This window comes from Coffea eugenioides, chromosome 3 (genome assembly GCF_003713205.1).
Source record: "Coffea eugenioides isolate CCC68of chromosome 3, Ceug_1.0, whole genome shotgun sequence".
NCBI classification, from domain to species: Eukaryota; Viridiplantae; Streptophyta; class Magnoliopsida; order Gentianales; family Rubiaceae; genus Coffea; species Coffea eugenioides.
The window spans coordinates 30691628-30716335 of record NC_040037.1 but is presented as its reverse complement, the minus strand read 5'-3'; the positions used below and the strand labels follow the sequence as shown (position 1 = coordinate 30716335).

The following is a 24708-nucleotide window of genomic DNA, read 5'->3' as shown; positions in this document are numbered from 1 at the left end:
AATATATGGCCCCAATTTGGAAGCCTGGTCTGCTCGGTGTTAAAAGCGGTGCTTGAGAACTCGATATATCTACATTGTGATTTCTTTGATAAACCTATTTTGTCACCGAAATGATTTTGTAAAATAAAAAATTAAAAAATGATATTTTTATTTTTGAGAATTAACTTGCACCCACATTTTCACAAAGCAATAAAAGCTCATCACACATTTTAAAATCTTCTCAGATGGTCAGAAAGTTTTATTTAGAAGATGGTGACGGTCATGCCATGTCCTTTCATATCACGTCATTATCATGTTTGTGTTAGAAAATCTTAATTCAGATCAATTCATTAGGTTTTCATGTCATGTAATGTCCTAATCTTCTTGTTAACAGATTGACCCGACCCGACCCATGTAACTTGTTAAATATTTTACACTATTATAACCATTGTGGCATTAATCATTACTTCACAAGGTTGATCCATTAGCCTAAATCAATTGGAAAAGCTCTAACCTATTAACCACACATCTCAATCCATTTAATCATGTAACCCATTCATTTGCTGTTGACAAGGTTTTAAAAATAAAATACACAATAAAATTTTGAAATCGTAAAAAAAAAATTTGAAATTTCAAGAATTTGAACTTTCATAAAAAAAAAAGAAGCAAAGTTTAGAACTTCAATACACGATAATACACAAAATTTAGAGTCTTCTAAATATTCAATGACATAATAGAAAATGAAGTTTTCAAAACCTGAATACAGAAACATAGTATAATAATATCATTTATGATAAGATATGAAACTTAAAAATCTATAGAATTTCTATTTGAAATCTGCTAGCCAAATTCGAGTATTCTAAGTTTTATGGATTATTAGAAATGGCCTCTGTAATATTTACTTGTTACAAAATATCCATTTATTGGGTTAACATGTCAACCCGCAGGTTGATCTATCCAATCCAAACTTGTTTACATTCATATCGCTAATTGGTTGATCAAGCAATGACTTGCTAAACTTTAATCGTATTATTACCGATTAGTTATGGATCATGTTTGAGCCGCGTTGTAACATTGTACTGGAAATTGCCACTCCTTCTTTTGTTAGATGAAAAGGATGAGCCACTTTGAGATTAGAGGAGGAAACATACCCTATAGTTGTGCTTTGGGCTATCTATGGTAGAGAATAGTATAAATAATGACATTAGTTCATTTAGACTTTTACAATTGTTTTGAATATTCAACACATTAAGATGGAAATTGTTATATACTTCTTGTGGATGCATATAATATTATAGTATTGGTTTGTAATATTATAGTTAATCTAATATATACTGACAATATATACTATCATGATTAAATGAATATCACATATATAAAATATAAATTTCAAATTCAAATTCAACATATGTAACATCTATCTAGCGATGACAGTATATACACCGTATATAAAATTAATACCTAAGTATATGCTTGTAGAGATGTCTATAACACTGTTTTCAATGTTACTTATGTCATTTGAGATTTTAAATAATTAAGAAAATATCTATAAAATAGGGGTGAAAATACCTAATAAATTGGGATAAAGAGATATGATAATGATAAATTTAAAAAAATAGCAATTGAGAATTGTTTGTAACTTTAGAATCACGTCATGTATCATCTTCATATATCTATACTCTTTGAGAGTTCACGATTCAAAATAATACTTAATATATATAGCAATAGGATAGAGTAGTAGCAAAAGCCGCTGCTGCCTGTCGGATAATTGCTAGAAAGAAGGAAAAAAAGCGTTAGTTTCCTTCAATAAAAAAGGGTGTTTTTTTGGTAATTTCCTTTTCTGTTTTTCTTTCCTAATCTAAAAATTTTCCATGTAATTAAGGAAACTTTCTGACAATTTTATATGGACAATGATTTTTTACTTTTAGAAGCTTTAGTCTGTCATGAACCTTCCTTAATTTTAATTGAAAATTTTCTTAATCTATTAGGGTTTTCTCCAAGTTGTTGCATTATAAAAGATGCTGTTTTCCTGTATACAACTTTTTGCCCCAGAACTACCATGGAGACCACCGTTGACATGGAAAAAGAAACGAAGGAATTTCTGGTGAATATTCACTTTCCAGAGGAAATAATTATTGAGATACTGCGCAGATTACCAGTGAGGATTCTCATGCAATTTAAGTTGGTATGCAAGCCATGGAATTCTTTAATATCAGATCCAACTTTCAAACTCTCTACCAAAAGAAGACAGCGGGCCATTATGTGCACCACGCAGATCACAGAGAAGTTTGACGGAACTCATTTCGACGAGAAACGAAAAATGCTCTATTCCTTGGATTGTGAACTTTTTGTCCAAGATCTTCCTTGCCCGGTAAAGGTTCCATCTGAGCGTTACACTATTCAATTCCTTGGTTCTTGCAATGGTTTATTGCTCTTCTGTACTTCTGGATGCATATATCTGTGGAATGCATCCACAAGATGTTGCAGACAATTGCACCAACTTAATGGTCTGATGAAGAGATCCTCTTATCATCTTTTTGGTATAGCCTCGGGACTTTGCTTCAATGAGTCCTCTAATGATTACAAAGCAGTGATCATTGATACTAATCCTTATGTTGAGGATCGTTCTTTAAGGGTAAGCAGTTTTGTTTATGTTGCTAGTTTAAGGAGGCGAATCGAATGGACCGATATTAATTTTCCCTACAAGTTAATCAGAAATCAAAGAACTACATTAGCATCAGGGGCTTTAGTGAATGGCCATTTACATTGGTTAGTTGAAGAGGGGAGTGGCAATGAGACTGTCATTGTTTATTTTGATGAAACGACAAACCAATTTCACAAATTTCCCATGCCTGAAACTACACCACATGAGGGAGGATTTGCAACCCCTTTTTTACGGCTAATCGTCTTAGACGGATGTATTTGCATGTGTATTTCAGGATCCAACTTTAGATCCAATGACATTTTGATTATGAGAGAATATGGTGTAAAGGAGTCCTGGACTACCTTATTTCGTATACAAGGTATACAAGGTTGCTTTGTCCCCCTTTTTTCTTCAGTGTCCGATGATGATATTTTGGTCTCAAATGCTTGGGAAATAGAAGTTTACAACTGTAAAAACAATTCATCGAAGAAAATTAAACTCTCACCAGACCGCGAACTCCTAGATGGTTATCCTCTGGTGTATGAGGAGACTCTAGAATCAGTTGATTGGGTGCAGCAGGATTGAGAACCAGCTACATCAGAAAAAGGGACAGTCTTGGAGATGGTACTTTCTTTTTCCTTTTGTGTGTCTTTCCTAGATTTGGATGCTACTATAATTAACAGTAAAAGTTGGGTCATGGATTAGAATTGCTTGCGGAATATTTTTGGTACTATTGTTGGACACGAATTGAGATCAAAATTAATGTTTTTTTTTTTTTAAAGTTTTGAAGAATCAATTTCTAGCACAAAATATGAAGTCTTGAGCAAATTTTTGCTGCAATTATTGTCTAAATAATGATTCTCTGAGGGATGACAAAATAAGGTGAGAATGAATGGCATGCTGAATTGTTCAGAAGAAATTATTGGAAGTGTCTGTTTTGCCTTAGCTATTAATTTATGCTGTCCAAGATTCCACGTTGTGCTGGAATGTTTTGTTGTCTTGTTAGGTCAATTGACTCTCTTTCTTCTAGTGGATCTGTCGAGATGGTGAGCTAGGGTTGTTTGTTTGGTTTTACTTAGTCTTGTTGATGTGTTTCTAGCTCAAAATCAGGGGCATATTTCCAATTAATTTCAGCATTGTGCTTGGGATTGATAGTGACACTAAACTTGAAAGCTATGGCTTCTACAAAATCAAAATTATTTGAATAGCGATTGAACAAACAAATGGTGGTATTGCAGATGTACATATTACCGCTTGGTTACGTGACTCATAATTGAAAATGTTCCCTTTTTCCCCTTGTCCAATCTAGAAAAGCACACGTCATAAGTTAATTTGTAAGTATTTTGCTTCTGAATCAAGTTGAAGATGTTGTTTTATCATAAGATGTTCAATAACTCTTCAGCAAACTTACTGTTGAATATCCAACATTTACACCAAATTTAATTCAAAGAACAAACCAAGCATTGTGAATCTATAAAATGTAGCTTTATTTAACAAAACTATGGGCATCATACTTGGTGAAATCTTAATAGACATCAATTAAATTGCAATTGAAAACTTTCTCAAGATTTCATTAAGTGCAACAGAATTTGCCGGGGGTGCAATAACTTTCAGAGCAGTTACACTCGTAGAATTGAAGCAACTACTCCTTAAGAGAGTTTTAAAACTCAATTTGAGTATAAGTCAAGTGATCAAATCCCTTGGCTTGCATTCTAAAAGTCCAGGCTTTGTTGAAAATTTCGTTAGGGGTGCGTAGGTATCCATTTGGATCAGTGGTGATTTAATCTCTCATTGAATTTCTTTAGATCCCCTCTCCCCCCAGTATAGAGTAGGAGTAGGTTTAAAATAGAATTTATCATAATCGGAAAACTGGGCTAGTGCATAGCAATATTTTTTAAGGGTGCAGTAACTTTTAGAGGGCTTTTACTCAATAGTAATTGAACCTGGTCTTGTCCCGCGTGATTGATTCTTGGAGTGGGCCTGTCGCTAGACGGGCCTGGGCTTTTGATACATGATCGAATCCATTTGGTCCACACGTTCGACCAAGAACCCAACTACTTTTGAAAGACCAGGTGGATTTTTGTTTTTGAGCCTACATACTTGTATTTGTCTCGAAATTTGAACCATAATTTCCTTCTTTATGTGCACGAGATTTTGCCACCAGGCTAATTTTATTTGCTGACCAAATGTCCTTTTTGATGTATTTATTTACTTTTTCACTACATAATTAATCACTTCAAGTTTTAAACTAAAAAGTCATCATCATATAACAATAGTTGAATATTTTAAAAATATTTTATTTTAAGCAAAAAAAATTAACAATATTTATTTTAAAAACTTGTTGTATTAGTAAAATAGAAATATCCTGTTTTACCTTTGTGTGCATGATGTATGTTAAAGTATGATAACATGATATTGGTCATTCTATTAATGTATATATCTTCATAATATGTCTGGTATCTAAAAGCACTATATTTATAAATTTGACAGACACTAACATGACTAAGATATATATCAGACGTCTTTATAAATATTACTTCACTAAACCAAAGTATTCATTAGTTGATCCAGTGATCTATCTACTTGATCCTATGGCGGGTTCTTTAATAGCTAGGGGTCTATTTGGATAAGAGATTACTTGGAAAAAAAAAACTATTTGAAATAAGGGAAAAATACACTTTTCATCCCTAATGTTTGGGTGACCGACCAATTTCATCTTCAAAATTTCAAAAAGAACACATTTAATCCTCAAACATTATCAATTTCGGTCAATTTAGGACAATTGACAGAAACTCTTGAAATTGGATAGAAAGTAGTCATGTGAGAAGCATATTCTGTTAGTTTAATTTATTGCAACCAACAAATGGAGAAAACTGACTTCTTTTTTCATTCGTTTCTCCTTCTTTCTTGAGTTTATGCTATGTTTTTTCTAGCCTTAAGTTTTGCATGCAAAGTTTCACTATGCTCAATACCTATTATTCTACTTGTAATAGTGGAGGCCATGCAGAACCTAGACTGCTAAAATAATAAGCAGAAGTTTTGCTTCTTCAATTTCAGCAACACCTGTCTGCAATTGTGGATTGAGGACAAAACTAACAACTTGTTAGCGGGGTGACAATTCGAAAGAAGATTTCTTGGTTGTTTTTTGTGGTCGGCAAGAACTCATTGTACTATTGACACACCAGTAAAACTTTGATTTTGACAAATTTTTGAATTGTGTTTATTAGAGGCTCAACAGGTGCAAGTATTTTGATATGTTGACGAGGAAATTGGTCCAAGAAGAAGGGTACTTATACCTGGTTTACCAAAAATGGTGAATAAGTTGGAAGAAATAGTTGAAAAGATATGAAAGAGGGAGAAAATTTTCATCAACATGATTGTGATCTTGATGGTGTTGTTGGTTTTGAGTTGCAGGAGAACGGGCAAAGCAAATGGAAAGTGGGGCAAGCTGTTGCTACGTCTAGTATGAAATCTTGCTAAATTTGCCAGACTAAGATTGTATTTTGTGGAAACAAATGTGTTTGCTAGAATGCTAGTTGGATAATCCTTTGTTTGTAAGAGGTAGGATTTAGGGTAAATGTAGACTAAAGTAGCATCAAATAATATGAAAACTAGCTGTTGATTGATCAATTATGTACGTTTTGCATACCAAAGTGGATATTTTCTGTTTGCAAGAAAGCTATTTTGTGTATGAAAACTTGCTGCAATCTCAATTTTGACATATGATTCTTTCACATAATTTGTTCCCAATTTTGTACAATTGCAATCTCAATTTTGATAATAGTTACACTTATATATATTCTTAATGAGTTAATGAGTTGTAGAATAAAGTAAAAGAAGACAAGACAGAGAATTATGAAAACCAATGGAGCAAATTGACACTACCATTTATAATCTTCCAAATGGTCTTATTGAGTTGGGGACTGAGGGTGCTCACCTCGGCCATCATAGGAATGCCGAGGTGATCTCACCTCCTCCCTCAAACGAGCACGGTCTCGTGCTGAATATGGCCCCTGGTCTCGGGCAGGCCCCTGGTCTACTGCCTAGGTGACCTCTGCACCTCAGACTCCCACCTCGGCTGCACGCTGATGATGTCAAGCCACCTGACATCATCCGGGACCAGTGCTTTATCTGAAAAGCACTGATGCTCTTAATGGCTACTGGGAAAGGTTCCCCGTCATCCTGCCCAGGCGGCTACAGTGTCAGAGTCAGACCGCCTGGCAAGGAACAGAGCCGTAATGACAGGATGTGGGTCCCACCGGCATGAGACCTCCATCCTACCATCCACTCCCACTCTATAAATATCCCTCACGTACTCTCAACAAGTAAGCATACTGTTCATTCACATATACAATTGCTTTTCTCTCGTTCTCATACTAACTTGATCGTCGGAGTGATCCCAGGGGAGAAGCCCCGCCATTCATTTCGGACAAGTAAAGTCACCTCACCTCATTTGAGAGAGGACTGATTCAGGTCGGTCTAGTTACCCACCAAAAATCACCTCTTCAATTGGCGCCGTCTGTGGGAACGAGATTACTGCTAAAATGAGATCCACGCGCTCCAGAAGTGGAAGAGTCCCTTCGACCGGGGCTGGGCAAACCTCGGGAGCCCAGCAAGGTCGCATTTCTGAAGAACAGGGGTCCCCAAGGACCCAGCCCAACAACGAGGACGCCATCGCCAAGATGGCCGAGTTCGTGGCTGATAACCCAAACATCTTCGAAGAACTGGGGAGGTACTTCAAGAGGCAGGGGAAGGAAAAAGCCGAGTCCTCTAAGAGGAGACCGACGAAGTCCCCTGAAGTGCCTTCCGGTGAGGACTCTGATGAGGGGCCTCTCTCTCGGAGCACTTCTAGGCACGCCACTTCCAAGGCGACCTCCAAGATTGCTTCTATTTCCCGGGCGTTTTCCCGGGGTCTTCTGGGAAGGCGAGTTGAGGACCCACCTCGGCGTCCTGAAGGCTTAGCAGCCGAATATCTGAGGGCTCCGCCCTTCACGGACGACATCAATGGGGAGATGGTCCCCCCAAATTTTAAACTTCCCGCCCTGCGTTCCTACGATGGCCGAGGTGACCCCGAGGATCACCTCCGCGCCTTCCTCTCCGCATTTCGGCTTTACTGCGTCCCCGACGCCGTAATTTGCCGAGCTTTCCCCATCTTCCTGCAGGGGACAGCCCGAAAATGGTTCTGGGGCTTAGAACCGAAGAGCATTTCCTCACTAGATGAGTTGATAGATCGGTTCATCCACCGCTTTGTATCATCTCGTCCAATTACGAAGACTTTAGCTTACCTCTTGAACCTGCAGCAGACTCCCGGTGAGTCACTGCGCTCGTACGTACAGAGGTTCAATGAGGAGAATGTGCAGATACCTGATCAGAATGAGCAGGTAACCATAACTGCCTTCACCAATGGGCTGGTCGCGGGAATTTTCAATACCGAGATACATCGGGATTACCCTCGCACACTTCGGGAACTCTGGGATCGAGTAGATCAAGGAATCCGAAGCGAAGACCTAAACCGCATGAAGCGGGAGGCTCAAGCCGCTCATACTGGCCAAGAGTCCCGAAGGAAAAAAGACACCGGCCGAGCCGAACAAGGCCCCAGCGGCTCGTCGAGCCAGTTCCGAGACCGCTGGAGTGTCTTCGACCGGATCGCAAGAGGAAGGTCGTCCACCTCGGACGCCGAGCTGACACCAGTCAATTCCAGCCGGACTCATGTCCTAGCGGTAATGAGACAGAATCACCTCGGCCGAGCCCCTCCTGAAATTCCGGGGAGGAGAGATAAGAGGAACTCAAACCTCTACTGCGCCTACCACCGAGATGTTGGGCACGAGACTGAGGATTGCAATGATCTGAAACGAGAGATCGAGAACTTGATCCGGCAGGGGTACTTGAAGCAATTCGTTCGCAAGGATGGAGGCTTCAACCGAAGCGTCTCCCACCGGGAGCTCGGTAGACGTCTTGTACTACCGAACTTTCGAAAGTTTGATACTGACCAGGGAGCAACTCACTCTTGTCAGATCTCCCATCGTCGGATTCGGGGGACACGTAGTCCACCCGGAGGGTATGGTGTCCCTGATGGTGACTGTCGGGCGTCATCCCTGCTGCCGAACTATACCAGTCAACTTCGCGGTGGTCAAAGCAGATTCTCCCTACAATATGTTAATAGGTCGACCCACGCTCAACGCCTTGAGGGCTGTGTACTCTACCTACCACCTGAGCTTCAAATTCCCGACACCGGCGGGGGTGGCCGAGGTGAGCAGCGACGTGAGTACTGCCCGCAAATGCTATCTCGCCACCATCCAGGCCGCAGTCACTCCCCGGACTGCGTCAAAGGCCGAAGAGAAGAGGCCAGCTGTTCTCTCCATAGACTGCATCGATCCTCAGAAGGCGGGAAAGCCCGGCAGACTGGAGCCCGGGGATGAGGTGGAGCAGGTGGTCTTGGATGAGGCGAGACCTAACCAAGTGGTCCAAGTGGGGGCCGGACTCCCTTCGCCTCTAAAGGAAGAGATGATTCACTTGATAAAAGACCACCGGGACGTCTTCGCGTGGTCCGCTGATGAAGTGGTCGGAGTGCCACCTGAGCTCATGATTCACCAGCTCAACGTTAATCCACAGGCCCGTCCTGCGAGACAGAAACGTAGGCACTTCGGCCCCGAACGCAGCTGTCGCGCCCCACTTTTTGAGTTGGTGAAAGTAGTGTGTGAGATATGTATGTGAGCGTGTGTGAAAATGAAGATAAAAGGCCGTGGGACTTGAAAATGCGACGATTTGGCCAAACAAAGTTCAAAAAGGGTTTTTTGAATGGAAAATGGAGTCGCCACTTGGTATAGAGTTAGTGTGTACCAAGTCACCCAAAAAGTGCTTTTTTGAAAAAGCAAAGTAAACAAACCCCTTTTTAAGAACTTTTAGGTCTACGTAACCAAAGAAAGGGATCGGGGGTCACATTTGATAAGGGAGAAGGCAAAGGCAAAGCCTAAGGCACTCCCTTACCCTAGCAAGAGCTAGTTGCGTGATTTAGCCCCACTTTTCCTAATTCTTCTACCCAAAATATGCGTTGCATGTTGGATGTGACTAATGGATATGAAAAAGGAAAGAAAAATGCAATCCTAAATCTAAAATGTCTCTTATGAGGCTTTTGGTCCCAACCACATGAGTTGTGGTGGCCAATAAGGAAAGCCCTCATAGAGGTCATGAATAATGCAAATGAAGACTCAAGTATGAGTGTAAGTGTGCAAATGTAAGAAAACGTGCATGTGTGCGAATGTAAGACAAGTGCATGTGTGCAAATTGGGAAAATAAAGGTGTTTGTGTGCAAATGGATGAAAATATGATAGTAGATACATATAAGTGCAATTGGGTGCAATTTGTGAGGTAGAAAAATAAGTGACAAGAAGAAAAATGTGTGAACATGGCATTTGTATTGAGAAGGATATAAGTAGTGAAAAAATGTGGATAAGAGAGTGAGGGAGTGACATGATGAGAATGAAAGTGTATGAACCTATAGGAATGCATCAAGTCAGGTACGGGAATGACTCCTAACTTCATGACTTTAATTTTCCCTTTGATTAGAAGGAAGAACTAGCGTGCTAAGGCTATTTTGTAGCCACACTCGCTCGTTTCCCTTATCTAAAGGGGACCCTCAAGCAAATGTACCCTATAACTAGCATGAAGATGCAAAAGCCTAAAATGAAGGGGAAAGGATTGGAGGAGCATGCCAAATGCTAGAAAACTAAGAAAAATGCATGAAATGTAGTGAAACATGCAAGTATGAACTAGCGAGGGAAATCCCTAAGGGTCTAGCGTTGGACTAGCCCATATCTATGAATTCCTACTAGCGTTGGACTAGTGGAAAACGGGACCATGAGCCACAACTAGCGTTGGACTAGTGTGGTGTCGTGCATTCATCCATCACATTCATCTATGACTATAGAAAGCAAGTAGACATGCCAATCACATATAAACACATAGCACATAACACTTAGCATGCTCGACTAGATGCAAGAGCCTAATAAAGCAAATTAACATGTAGCAACAAAGGCAAGCAATCAAGCTAATGAACCTATTACATTTGCTAACTAAAACAAAAGGGGAATGGGGAAAATGGACAAAAATGCTCTCCAAGCCCTATCTATTACAAGCCAAGAGGTGTACACATACCCCATAAATAAATAAAAGGATGACTTAAGCAAAAGTGAATGAAAATGAAATAAATGAAGGGAATTAAGGAAAAGCAAGGGAAGCAAAGTAGGCATGCAATTCTCACTTAGCACGTTGGATCACATAGGAGAGACAAAAAGATAAAAGAAGTTATACCTCTCTTGAATTGATGCCTTAAATGGAGTGAAATCACTTATTTATCCTCCAAAATAAAAGAAATGGTCAAGGTACCAATTTATTTGGAAAAATTAAAGAAAATAGGCAAACCCAAGCTCACTTGGTCATAAAGCCCCTAAAGTCATGACTTAAGTGCAATTGAAACAAAGCATAGTAATTAATTGAAACAAACAAGCAATGAAGTTGTAAAATTAAAACTACCAAGGACCAAATTGAGGAGATTATTCAATTGATTGGGTCATAGCAGCATGAGTTAGAAGCCAATGGGTCAAAATGCAATTATCTTTTGTTTTTTCATGCATGCACACGAAGCTTTCTTCCTCATTTAGACAAAGCTTCTGCAATCAGCACTTCACGGAACCAACTTTCAAACACAATCAAATTCGAACAAAACTATCATACAATCCTCTCACTTTGCATCATGAAAACTTGTAGATTTAGGCACCAAAAGTCGGACAACAGACATGCAAATCTGAACAACTCAAGCAAGTTCATGCAAAACTTACAAAACATTTCTGCAACAAGAGGAGATTTTCGGCAGCCAACCAAAGCTTTGGGAACTTGAGCAACCTTATGCGGCAAACAAAAAACTGAACAAAGAAAAGGATCCAACCTCCTAGCGCCCACTAAAATGTCGTAAACTCAATCTCAAAATGCCATTTCATGTATACAAAGGAAGGAAAGAAATCTGGAATTAGAAGCAAACTGGCGATTTTAGCTTCATTCAAGAAAAACAAAACAAAACTCTCCCACTATTCAGGATTTTTAGGGAAATCTATCTTACTTGGCCAACATTCAAGCTAGTTTATGTTTCCTTGGATTCAAAGACTGCAGACTCAACACCAAAACATTTCATTTTTCTTCCTTCAACATAAGATTAAACAGCACTTTATGTACAAAACTCGGTGAGCAGAGAGGAAACAGCAAGAAAAGTGCAGCAGCTTTTTATTTTTTAAACTTCAACATAGATATATTCGTACCACATAACCCAAGAAACCAAACATGGCTTGATTAATGTGACTTTGAATCATTAACATGTAACCCCAACACCATTTTTGATTTCTCTTCAGAGTATCAGATCAAAAGCAAACCAGGTAGTGAAACATTCAAATCAGATTTTCATAGTCATCCACCCAACTCAAATGCGTGAACTTGGAACAGGGAGAAGGAAGACGAAAACGCAGCTTCATGACATGGACATCTACTAAAAAAAAAAAAACATGCAGTACAAGACTTCAACTACCCAAACGAAAATCAAAACTATCAACCATTGCTGCAACGAAACTCTGCTTATGACTTTGCAGCTCAACCCATGTAATCATTCATTCCTCCTCACAGTATCCAATATCGGACAGATTTTCATTTGTAAAACCAAAGCCAATAAGCTCATCAATCAATATGCAAACAGGCCCAAACGGAAAAAAGAAAACAAGCCAAACCAAAACTTCAACCAAATCGAACGCAAAAGAATAGAAAAATCTGTGAATTGGGATCAGCTCGCAGCTTTCCAGATTCGTCCAAGTTTTGATAAAATTTTAACAACTGACTAAGGTCCAATTCTACCACAAGACCTCAACAACAGAAGCAAGAAAACTTAGCAAAAACACTAGATTCATAGCTCGCGCCTCCTTCAACAGATTCAAGACTTCACAAAAGCAGACGTATACAGGAGGGAGCCAAGCAGGAACCAGCCTCGCAATTTTAGTGGGCTTATGAACAAAGAAAAACATTACCTTCGGCCTCTCGAAAGGCAACCCACGGTCTGAAGTGATCAGAACAAAGAAAGTATCGTTGCCTAGACCAGAACCTCCTCTCGAAGCCTCCTTCTCTTGCCTTTTCCGTCGATGGAGGTGCCCGGCTGATGACAGCTCGATGAAGACTATGACAGCGTCCTCCCTCGGCCTTATCTCTGTCTCGGGCTTCAAGCTCTCTCTCCCTCTCTCTCAGCCTTCAAACCCTCGCTCACTCTCCCTCTCTCTCAGCCTTCAAACCCTCGCTCACTCTCCTTCTCTCTGTTTCTTTTTTTTTCTCTCGGCCGTCTCCTATCTTCCCTTCTGTCTTTTTCTCTCGCGGAGCTCCTTTGCTCTTCCCTTCTTTTCTGTTCTGTTTTTTCCTTTTGCCGCAGCAGCCTCCCTCTACCTCTCAAAGCCGAATCCCTCGGTTCTTGTTTTTTCCTAGCCGCCAACAGACTTTTCTTTTCCCTGGCCTCCTTCAGCTGTCACTCCGGTGTCCCCTGGTTTTCCTCTTCCTTTTTATCCCCCGTCACCCCTCTAGCTATCCTTCTCTCTTTCTTAGCCACGGAACTCTCCTCTCTGTTTTCCTTCTAGCTCCCCCCGCCGTCAACCTCTTGCTGGTTTTCTTTTTGGCCGTCACTTTGTGCTCTCAACCCTCAACTCTCGTTTGGTTTCTTGCTCTCCCAGAAAACCTTCCCCAGCCGTCACCAAAAAAGCCCCCTTGGCTGCGCTTCTTTTTCCAGCTTTTATATCAAGTTCACAACCCTAAAACCCTGCTCTCAATGGCCAGAAATCAATCTCCTCTCAAAACCTTTTTCTTGGCCATCCGATGGCCTGTGCGACTGTCCTTGCAAGCTGCGGCATGTAAAATATATATATTTTTTTAAAGTTTAACAAAATTGATAATAATAAAAATAAGTAACAAAAATAACAATTTAAGTAAATGATTTAAAAATAATTTAAATCATTTTTCATTTTCATCATTTTTCATTTTTTTTTCTTTCAAGAAAACATTGAATTTAAAAAAACAACTAAATCATATTTTTGAATGCCTTTCTTTTCCTTTTCTTTTTTCCTCTTTTTTCTTTCAGAGAAATTCTATGCTAAAATTTACAAATAAAAATAATAATATAAAAACTAAAAAACTAAAAACTAAAAGTGAATAAAACTAGCACGACAAATAAAAATTAAATAGTAAATGAAATTTCACTGAAAATTTGGTGTCTACAGCAGCAAGGCCATATCTGATGAGGTCGACAAACTCCTGCCCGCCAAGATGATTCATGAGGTCCAATACCCCACCTGGCTGTCCAACCCCGTCATGGTCAAAAAGGACACCGGTGGATGGAGAATGTGTGTTGACATCACTGACCTTAACAAGGCCTGCCCCAAAGACTGTTACCCTCTGTCGAGGATAGATGCCCTCGTTGACTCGGCAATGGGACACGAGATCTTCTGCTTCCTAGATGTCTTCAAAGGCTACCACCAAATAGGAATGAGTGAGGAGGACCAAGAGAAGACAGCGTTCTACACCGACCAAGGTGTCTACTGCTATACTACCATGCCGTTCGGATTAAAAAATGCCGGGGCGACCTATCAAAGGTTGATCAACCGCCTCTTCAAAGATCAGATCGGCCGCAATGTAGAGGCCTACGTGGACGACATTCTAGTCAAAAGTTTAACCACATCGCCTTCTTATCAGATGTACGGGAGGTCTTCGGCGTCCTGCGGGACTCGAGGATGAAGTTAAATCCCAAGAAGTGCGTCTTCGGTGTCACCTCAGGGAAATTCTTGGGATACCTGGTTTCCCACCGGGGAATCGAAGCTAACCCCGACAAAGTTAAGGCCATTCAGGACATGTTCCACCTCGGAACCTCCGAGAAGTCCAGAGACTAAACGGACGCCTGGCCGCGCTGAACCGCTTCCTGTCTCAATCTGCAGAGAAAGCCTTGCCCTTCTTTAAGGTGCTAAAGAAGGCTGACCAGTTTGCCTGGACCGAAGAGTGCCAGGCTGCTTTCGACAAATTAAAACAATATTTGCACCACCTGCCTACCCTCGCCTCACCTCGGCCCGAAGAAAAGCTGTACCTCTACCTCTCCGCCGCCGACAAAGCTGTCAGTGCTGTGCTCTTCCGAGATGAAGGCACCCAAGTGCCGGTCTACTATGTCAGCCGACCTCTCCGTGGGCCGGAGACTCGGTACACCCAGGTAGAAAAACTCGTGCTCGGGTTGGTCCACGCAGCTCGGCGGCTGAAACCATACTTCCTAGCTCATCCCATTTTTGTCAGGACAGACCAGCCGATTCGACAGATACTGGTCCGGTCCGAGGCTTCCGGGCGCCTCACCAAGTGGGTTGTCGAATTGGGGGAGTACGACCTGTCGTATGAGCCGCGCACCGCCATAAAAGCTCAAGCCTTAGCCGACTTTCTAGCCGAGCTCACCTTCGCTGAAGGTCAGGAATCCACCTCCGCCATTGCCGAAGTGTCCACCTCACCCTCGTGGACGTTGTATGTAGACGGATCCTCTAATGGGGATGGCAGCGGAGCAGGACTGCTCCTGGAGGGCCCCCAGGGAGAAGTGTGCTCGTATGCCCTCCGTTTTGGCTTCCCGGCCACCAATAATGAGGCCGAATACGAGGCCTTGATCGCGGGACTCCAGCTAGCCCGCAGGCTCGGTGCCCAGCGGATCCACGTCCGCAGTGACTCCCAACTTGTAGTATGCCAAGTTCTTGGAGAATATGAGGCTAAGGATGAGATCATGCAACGATATCTCTCCAAAGTCCACCGACTCACCGCATACTTCGAGTCTTTCGAAATCCAAAAAATCCCCCGCTCCCAGAATAGGCGGGCTGACGCCTTATCCCGGCTGGCTTCCACATCATTTTCTGACCTCAACAAGACCGTCTTAGTGGAAGTACTGAGCGAGCCGGGATACATGGAAGAGGTGGACTGCCCTATAAACTCGGGAGATACATGGATGAGCCCATTCATCCTTTTCTTACGGCAGGGAATCCTCCCCGAGGATCGAGCCGAGGCGAGAAAGATACAACGCAAAGCCGTTCGGTATGCTCTCCGCGATGGAGAACTCTATAAACGCTCCTACCTTGGCCCGTCGCTGAGGTGCGTCACGCCCGAGGAAGGACGCCAGGTCCTTCAAGAGGTACACGAAGGCCTATGTGGGGCCCATGTCGGCCATAAGATGTTGGCCAAGAAGACCTTGCTCCTTGGGTATTTCTGGCCTTCCGTTCGACAAGATGCCCAAAATCTTGTTCTCAGCTGCCCTTCCTGCCAAGTCCACGCTCCCGAGCACCACCAGCCCTCAAATTTCATGGTTCCAATCACCTCACCCTGGCCGTTCGAGCAATGGGGGACAGACATCATTGGCCCTTTCCCAAAAGCGGTCGGGGGTTATACCTTCCTGGTAACCGCTGTGGATTATTTCACTAAGTGGGTTGAGGCCGAGCCTCTAAGGAACATCAAAGGACTGGCCGTTCAAAAATTCTTTTGGAAATGCATTATCTGCCGCTTCGGCATACCTCAGATCATCATCTCAGACAATGGGAGACAGTTTGCCGAGAACCCATTTAAGACTTGGTGCGAGAATCTCGGCATCAAACAACACTTCACTTCGGTAGGCCACCCTCAGGCCAACGGTCAAGCAGAGAATTTCAACCGAACTCTCTTACATGGCCTCAAGACCCGACTACACCAAGTTGGATCATCTTGGGTGGAAGAACTACCCAGTGTCCTGTGGTCATATCGGACCACGCCGAGGTCATCCACGCAGGAGACCCCCTTCTCCTTGACCTATGGAGCCGAGGCTGTCATCCCTGCTGAGATCTTAACACCCATCCCTCGGCTGGCAGCCTATGCCGCCGAGGTGAACGGAGAAGAGAGACAGTTGGATCTCGACCTCGTCGACGAGAGAAGGGACATTGCCTCAGCTCGGGTAGCTTCCTACAAGAACACCCTGGCCCACTACTACAATGCCCGCGTCAAACATCGGCGATTCCTGTCAGGTGACTTGGTGCTTAGAAAAAACTCGGTCAGCCGAGCTGAGCCGCAAGAGAAATTGTGCCCAAAATGGGAAGGTCCTTACCGAGTTGTGGAATCCAACCTTAATGGGTATTGTAAACTGAGCTACCGAGATGGCTCTCTAGTGCTGAGGACTTGGCACGCTGAGAATCTTAGATTGTATTATGCTTGAATATTTCATCAAGTTATGACTTCAGATGCTTTGTTATTTTTCAATATTACGGTGCTACACATCCGTTATTAAAAAAATAAGGGGGACAAACAAGGGACGAAACAAGAAATTAAAATAGCCGAAGTGATAGAGAATAGATGTTTCATTTAATGAAGAAGAGACATTACAAAAAGAATACAAGACCGAGGTCAGGAATGCTACTAAGCCATTCCCACCTCGGCATTACACTTAACCACCTACAAGTCTAGACCCCTGTCTCGGCTCCCTCCTGGCCAATTGCCTCCCCGGTTTCTTCCCCGCCGGGATGAGGCTCACCTTCTCCGCCTCCTTCGTGCCCTTCATCGGCCTTCTCGCCGACGTCGCCCCCAGCGTCCTCTCCTCCGTCCTCCTCGAACACTTCGTCGAGCTCGGATAGCCACTTGTTGAACTCGTCCTGGACCTCAGCCAAGTTCCTTCCAACTTGGATCCCGTCGGCCATCCGATCGCACAATTCCTTGGAGTCTTCATTATAGTTGGCGTTGTTTCTTAAAGACTCCAAGGTTTCGGAGGAGAGGTGAACTGCGGCCTCGTCGATAGCCGACGTGAAGCCGAGCATGAAGCTCGGCCTCGTCAGCTGGCCGAGATCCCCGATGAAGGTCTCGGACCTCCGGAAATCCTCAACTGCCGAGGTCCTTGCGCTCTCGAGAGCCTGTTCGTGGGTCTTCTTCACCTCCTCCGCCTTCTTCTGCTCTTCCTCCAAAGCCGACTTGAAACTGTTGATGGTAGCCTCGGCCTCCTCCCCTTTCGTCTCGGCTTCTTGAAGGCGTCGCTGAAGCTCAGACTTCTCGGACTCGGACACCACCAATTTTTTCTTCAACTTGGCAATCTGATCTTGTAGCTTGCCGGTGTCCTGCTCCTCGATTAGGGCACAGTACCGATGCGTCATCTCGGCCACAAATGCCGTCTGGGAGGCCGTGGTCACCATTATACTTTGAATCACCTCGGCTGGGGACAGCTTCCTAGTGAACTCCACGTCCCTCGGCAAGCTTGATTGCATCACCAAGTCTTGTGCAACCCGTGGATTGCTGCACCTGTCGTTGACCTTAAGCGTCCACTCCGAACACCAATGCTCGCCGGAGTGAGACTTCTCTTTTCCGGGAAACATCGGAGGGCTATGGAAACGGTTCCATAGTGAAGATCCCGTCACCGCATTGACCGGAGCCTTCAATTGTTTACCTCGGCCATGAGGAGGCGGGAGTGCCGTGGCCACTCCTAGTGACACCCCTTCTGGCACAGAAGAGGTGGAACCCGTAGCTGCGGTGGCCCAACTGCTTTGGGCTGCTGTGGTGGGGGTGCTCTTCTCCACCGAAGTCTTGGAAGACTGCCCTTGCGACTTCTTTTTGGGCGGAGGCGCCGATGTCTCGCCCGAGTTCTTCCTTTTCGATCTCTTTGCCACCTCGGCTGATCCTGAGGTGATGATGTCAGATAATTTGGCCACTGCACAAGAAATAAATATTATTATGTGCTATAGCCGAGGTAAAAGGAAAGCCATGAAAGAAAAATTACAAGGTTTCTCAAGTTTATTGGAATAGAAGGAAGGTTTGTCAGGAGGCAGTAAGGCTCGGCTAATTCCCCCGTCGACCAGCACAGTTTCGGGGTAGTCCCAACTGAATATCCGAAGTCCAGACCCCATCAACTTCTGGAAGGACTCCTCCTCGTGGTCCCCCGCGGAAGGGTCGGCCTTCGATTTAATGGGCCTCCACCAATCCCCAAGGGAAGTCCCCGGCTGGGACGAAAATGAAGTCCCGTTTCCAGTTTTTTATCGAGGTGGGAGCCCCAATCACCAGTTTCGGGATGGTGTTGTTCCGGTTACAGATGTAGAACCACCCCTTATCCGTCCCGTGCGCCTTGAGGGTATAACATCGGCGGAAGAGATCCACGGTGGGAGTTACCTCTTGATGTCGGCATAGCATCTCAAAACCTACGAGGATGCGGACCGCGTTCGGGACGAGCTGAGTAATCCTTACACCGAAGTGACGGAGTGCGTCCCTGAAGAACCTCGACGTCGGCGTCCTCAGCCCGGCCTCCAACTGCTGAAGATAGATGGCCACAGTGCCCATGGGGGGCTTCTCGGCCGAATCGTTCGGCCCGGGCGATGTGATGAGTACCCCGGCCTGAAGGGATATTTTCTTATCACCTTCCCGGCCTTGTCTCTTCCCACACGGCTCCTAAACATCGGCATCTTGCCGAAGTCAAGGTTGGCAGCGTTCCTTGGGGCAACCGGCTCCAGCACTCCCTCGTCATGGGGCATTGCAGTTTCGAGGTCGGTATCGTATTCGACATCGGAACCGCCCTCGCTCATCTCTGATGACTCTGACTCCGATGCTGTCCCGGCCACTTCCTCCTCGACTGATTCCCCCACATGGGTAGGTACCGACCCCGCAGAGCTGGACGAAGTAGCTTCTTCCAAGGGGTCCGACCCCTCCTCGACCTGATAGCTCGGTTTCACGGTTTTCTTGTGGGTTTTAGTTGTTTTGGCCATGTGTGAAGGATGAGATGAAAAGGAAGATACTTACTGTTGACTACGGAATCTGACGAAGTGGATGACTTCAGTTGATATCTCGGTTGGCAGGACTGACCTCGGCAACGCTCACGAATTTTACAAGTCTGAGGCTGAGAGATAAAGTGATGGGCCATGCGATGAAAAAGACCCCCTATTTATAAGGATTCGGCGAGAATCCGAAAAGGCGGCGAGAATGCGAAAAGGCGACCACGTTCAAATTCAAATGGCCCTGTCTTCCTATCTCTTCATTAATGACCCGTCCTTTCGACTGACACTCTGCACGAAACGTCCCACTACCTCACGACGTGACCACTCTGCTCACCACGTCCTATCAACTGACCGGCCTACGTGTCGCGCCCACGCATCATCAGGAACAGTCTCGGGCCTCCGACCCTGTACGACCTCGGCACGATGAAGCCTCGGTACCTCCATCACTCGGAGCTTCCGAGGCTTGGGGGGCTTATTGAGGGTGCTCACCTCGGCCATCATAGGAATGCCGAGGTGATCTCACCTCCTCCCTCAAACGAGCACGGTCTCGTGCTGAATATGGCCCCTGGTCTCGGGCAGGCCCCTGGTCTACTGCCTAGGTGACCTCTGCACCTCAGATTCCCACCTCGGCTGCACGCTGATGATGTCAAGCCACCTGATATCATCCGGGACCAGTACTTTATCTGAAAAGCACTGATGCTCTTAATGGCTACTGGGAAAGGTTCCCCGTCATCCTGCCCAGGCGGCTACAGTGTCAGAGTCAGACCGTCTGGCAAGGAACAGAGCCGTAATGACAGGATGTGGGTTCCACCGGCATGAGACCTTCGTCCTACCATCCACTCCCACTCTATAAATATCCCTCACGTACTCTCAACAAGTAAGCATACTGTTCATTCACATATACAATTACTTTTCTCTCGTTCTCATACTAACTTGATCGTCAGAGTGATCCCAGGGGAGAAGCCCCGCCATTCACTTCGGACAAGTAAAGTCACCTCACCTCATTTGAGAGAGTACTGATTCAGGTCGGTCTAGTTACCCACCAAAAATCACCTCTTCAGGGACCATAAACAAAAAGTAAATCCAAAGTCAACAAAGTGCTAATCCTGTTTTACATATAGTAGTGTTCAACATGATTACAATGAGATTCCTGTTTTGGGGTAACCAATCATTTAGTTCCTTCATTTGTAAGGACATTTTTCTTCAAGGGGTTCTTCAGGGATCCATTTTCACCAATCTTCTAGCTAGTAGCTAGCCGATTTTTCCGATTGATGGTAGTGAGAATATTGGAAAAGTTTTTCATTGTTAAAAAGGGACAAAAGAATGAAAAGGAAGACAATTTTTTCTTTTTTGTTGGCTGCAATAAATTATACTAACGGAGCATGCGCCTCATGTGACTACTTTCCGTCCAATTTCAAGAGTTTTCTGCCAATTATCCTAAATTGACCAAAATTGACAATGATTGAGGATTAAATGTGCTATTACTGAAACTTTGAGGACGAAATTGGTCCCTCGCTCAAACATTAGGGATGAAAATTGCATTTTTCCCTTGAAATAATATTATAACACTTTTTTGTGATGTGACATAAGTGAGATAAAAAAGTTATCGAAAATTATATTTATGATACAAGTTAAATAATATTTTAATTTATTTTATTTTTGTAAATAATGCTAACCAGAACCCATATGGTGTCAGTTATGCCCAAGGGACTGGGGGAGCAATTACAGTTTGAGTTTTTGTGCGAGCGTATGATTGTTGTATTTCTTATATAATTTGGTGTACCGTTAGATAATTTCATTATTCACATAAATTTTATTTGTGAATCCTAATTTTATTGATGAACTAAACTTGATTTGTAAGTGTACAAAAAATCTTAAAAGAAGTATAGTATCTGCACACAACAATAACAAATCCAATTGTACCTGACCTAATTCCCAACTCGCATCTATTCGGTGAGCACGCGGTTGACAAGTAACCAATTGAATAGGTTCAGATCATAACCTACGTAGCTGACCCTATCAAAATAAACTCAACGAAAAAATTATTATCCCTATTCATTTTAGACTCCACCTTGACGAAAAGTAGTTGGTTTATACAATCACAAAAATTTTGCTTAACAATAGAGTGGACAATTATAGAAACGCAATATAACAAAAAGGAACATTGCAAATTGTATGATGTAAATTTGTGATACGTTCCTCGATCAACACGTTTCGAGACACGTAGCACGTTTGCCCAAGAATCTAGCGAGGATGTCCAACGCTTGGAATTGCGGGATCTTGAACTAAACAGACGACACGATTTGATTCAAGACGGTAGACGACACTCCGATGAAGGTGAATACTCCAGGGGAATAGGTCGGTAGAACAATCTAGGACAGGACGCAAGACTGCTCAAAACCCTTGCCAAAGCAAGTAAAGGGGTCGAATCTCTCTCTCAAGAAGAATCGAAAATATGCAAAACTTTATTGATAAAACGTCTACCTAAAACCTTACAAAGCAAGCCTATTTATAGGCTAAAGTGACTGAAAAACCCTAAGGAAACAATGGCAAGAGTTCGGCCATCTTGGTGTTCAAGATGGGCCGGCCCAATGAGCTATGAAAACAAGTTACTCCAATCTAATAAGTACTAAGGCTAAGGCCCTATAGGGCCGATCCTTTTGAAGGCCCACTTGAGTCTTCGTGGGCTTGGATCATGGTGTAAATGGCTTGATTGTCTCTCTGTAAACCCTCAATATCGTTGTGAACTCCATGTCGGTCTTGGACGACTCGAACCAGGGCTTGGAGTGAGTCTTTGAAGAGCTTGGCCCGTGCACGTGTGACTGGGCCCAATGGAACTCGGACTGGGTCGTTGCGTGGGCCGAGACTCGTGCACACATCAGTCCCCTCCTCTTGAGAAGGATTTGCCCTCAAATCTGGATCCTCCTTGTCAAGAAATGGACTTAGGTCCGCGACGTTAAAGGTCGCACTAACATTGTATTCCCCAGGTAGCTCCAACTTGTATGCGTTGTCATTAACTTTTTGGAGTACCCGAAATGGTCCATCACCTCTTGGGGATAATTTGCTTTGACGTTGCTTGGGGAATCGCTCTTTCCTCAAGTGTAGCCATACCCAATCTCCAGGCTCAAAAATCATCTTGCGGCGGTGCTTGTTGGCTTGCTGGATGTATTGTTGCGTGCGCTTCTCGATGTTTGCTCGCACAGCTTCATGTAACCTGCGCACAAAATCAGCTTTCCTTTTCCCATCTAAGCTTGTGTGCTCAGAGGAAGGTAAGGGCACCAGATCAATGGGGGTAAGGGGGTTGAAGCCATAAACAATCTCAAAGGGAGAATATTGTGTTGCACTATGCACAGTTCGATTGTAGGCAAATTCAACATGAGGTAAGCACTCCTCCCAAGACTTAAGATTCTTTTTAATCAAAGCCCGAAGTAAAGTGCCAAGTGTGCGATTGACAACTTCAGTTTGTCCATCGCTTTGAGGATGACTAGTGGTGGAGAATAATAACCTAGTGCCAAGTTTGGACCACAAAGTCTTCCAAAAGTAACTCAGGAACTTCACATCCCTGTCACTAACAATAATCCTAGGCATGCCATGCAGACGGACAATCTCTTTGAAAAATAAAGTAGAAATATGAGATGCATCGTCAGTTTTGTGACAAGGAATAAAATGTGCCATTTTAGAAAATCTATCAACCACCACAAAGATGGAGTCATTACCCCTCGGTGATCTAGGCAAACCTAGCACAAAGTCCATAGATAAGTCAACCCAAGGATGGTGTGGGATAGGTAATGGGGTATACAAGCCATATGGATTTGTCTTAGACTTTGCCTTGTGACAAGTAGCGCATCTACCAACCATGCGTTCAACATCTCTACGCATATGAGGCCAGTAAAAGTGCTCTTGCAACATGGCCAGAGTCTTGGTGATGCCAAAGTGGCCCATGAGACCACCACTATGTGCCTCGCGAATCAAAAGATCACGAATGGAAGAATTAGGTACGCACAGTTTATCAACATGGAATAGAAATCCATCATGCAAGAAGTATTTTCCATGCGGGTTCTTAACACAAGCAACATAGATATCACCAAAGTCATGATCATTTGTGTAGAGTTCCTTAACCATTTCGAACCCTAGTAACTTGGCATCGAGAAGGGCAAGCAACGAATGTCGACGTGATAATGCATCAGCCACTACATTCGTTTTGCCAGTCTTATACTTAATGACATACGAAAAGGTGTCAATGAAACTTACCCATTTGGCATGCCGCTTGCTTAGCTTGGGTTGGCCCTTGAGGTACTTCAATGACTCGTGATCAGTGTGTATCACGAACTCCCGAGGTCGAAGATAGTGTTGCCATGTCTCCAAGGCCCTCACTAATGCGTACAACTCCTTGTCGTACGTGGGGTAGTTTAATGCAGCTCCGCCCAGTTTCTCACTAAAGAAGGCACAAGGCCTCTTGTCTTGCATGAGGACCGCTCCAATACCTACACCAGAAGCATCACATTCAATTTCAAAAGTCTTGTGAAAATTTGGTAGTGCTAACACAGGTGCATGTGTGAGTGTGTCCTTGAGGGCGAGAAATGCTTGTTCTTGTGATTCTCCCCAGTGGAATTTGTCATTCTTCTTTGTCACGGCGGTCAATGGGGCGGCAATGGTGCTAAAATCTTTGACAAAGCACCGGTAAAAGCCCGCCAATCCAAGGAAGCTGCGCACGTCAGGGACGGATGTGGGAGTTGGCCATTGCTCGATGGCCTCAATCTTGGATTTGTCCACCTTGATGCCCTGCGAACTTACCACATAGCCTAAAAACACAAGCTCGTTAGTACAAAAGGTGCACTTCTTGAGGTTGGCGTATAGACTTGCCTGGCGAAGTGTCTCAAGAACTAATCTCACATGCTCTAAGTGCTCATGCTCACTACGACTATAGATCAGGATGTCATCAAAGTAAACAATGACAAACTTGCCAATAAAATGCCTCAAAACATGGTTCATTAGTCGCATGAAGGTGCTAGGAGCATTAGTCAAGCCAAAAGGCATGACTAGCCACTCATAGAGACCATGTTTGGTTTTGAAGGCTGTTTTCCACTCATCACCTTCTTTCATCCTAATTTGATGATAGCCACTCCTTAAGTCAATTTTGGTGAAAATAATGGCCCCATCGAGTTCATCAAGCATATCATCAAGTCTAGGAATGGGATGACGATATTTAACAGTGATAGCATTCACAACCCGACAGTCAGTGCACATGCGCCAAGTACCGTCCTTTTTGGGAACAAGTATCACAGG

At 43.6% G+C, this 24708-nt stretch overlaps 1 protein-coding gene across 1 annotated transcript; it reads left to right on the top strand.

Moving 5' to 3' along the window:
• Positions 1 to 2038: 2038 nt before the first annotated feature.
• Positions 2039 to 3208, top strand: LOC113766395 (F-box/kelch-repeat protein At3g23880-like). The gene has a single exon (XM_027310591.1). The coding sequence runs from the start codon at positions 2039 to 2041 to the stop codon at positions 3206 to 3208; it is 1170 nt and encodes a 389-aa protein (XP_027166392.1).
• The last annotated feature ends 21500 nt before the right edge of the window (positions 3209 to 24708 follow it).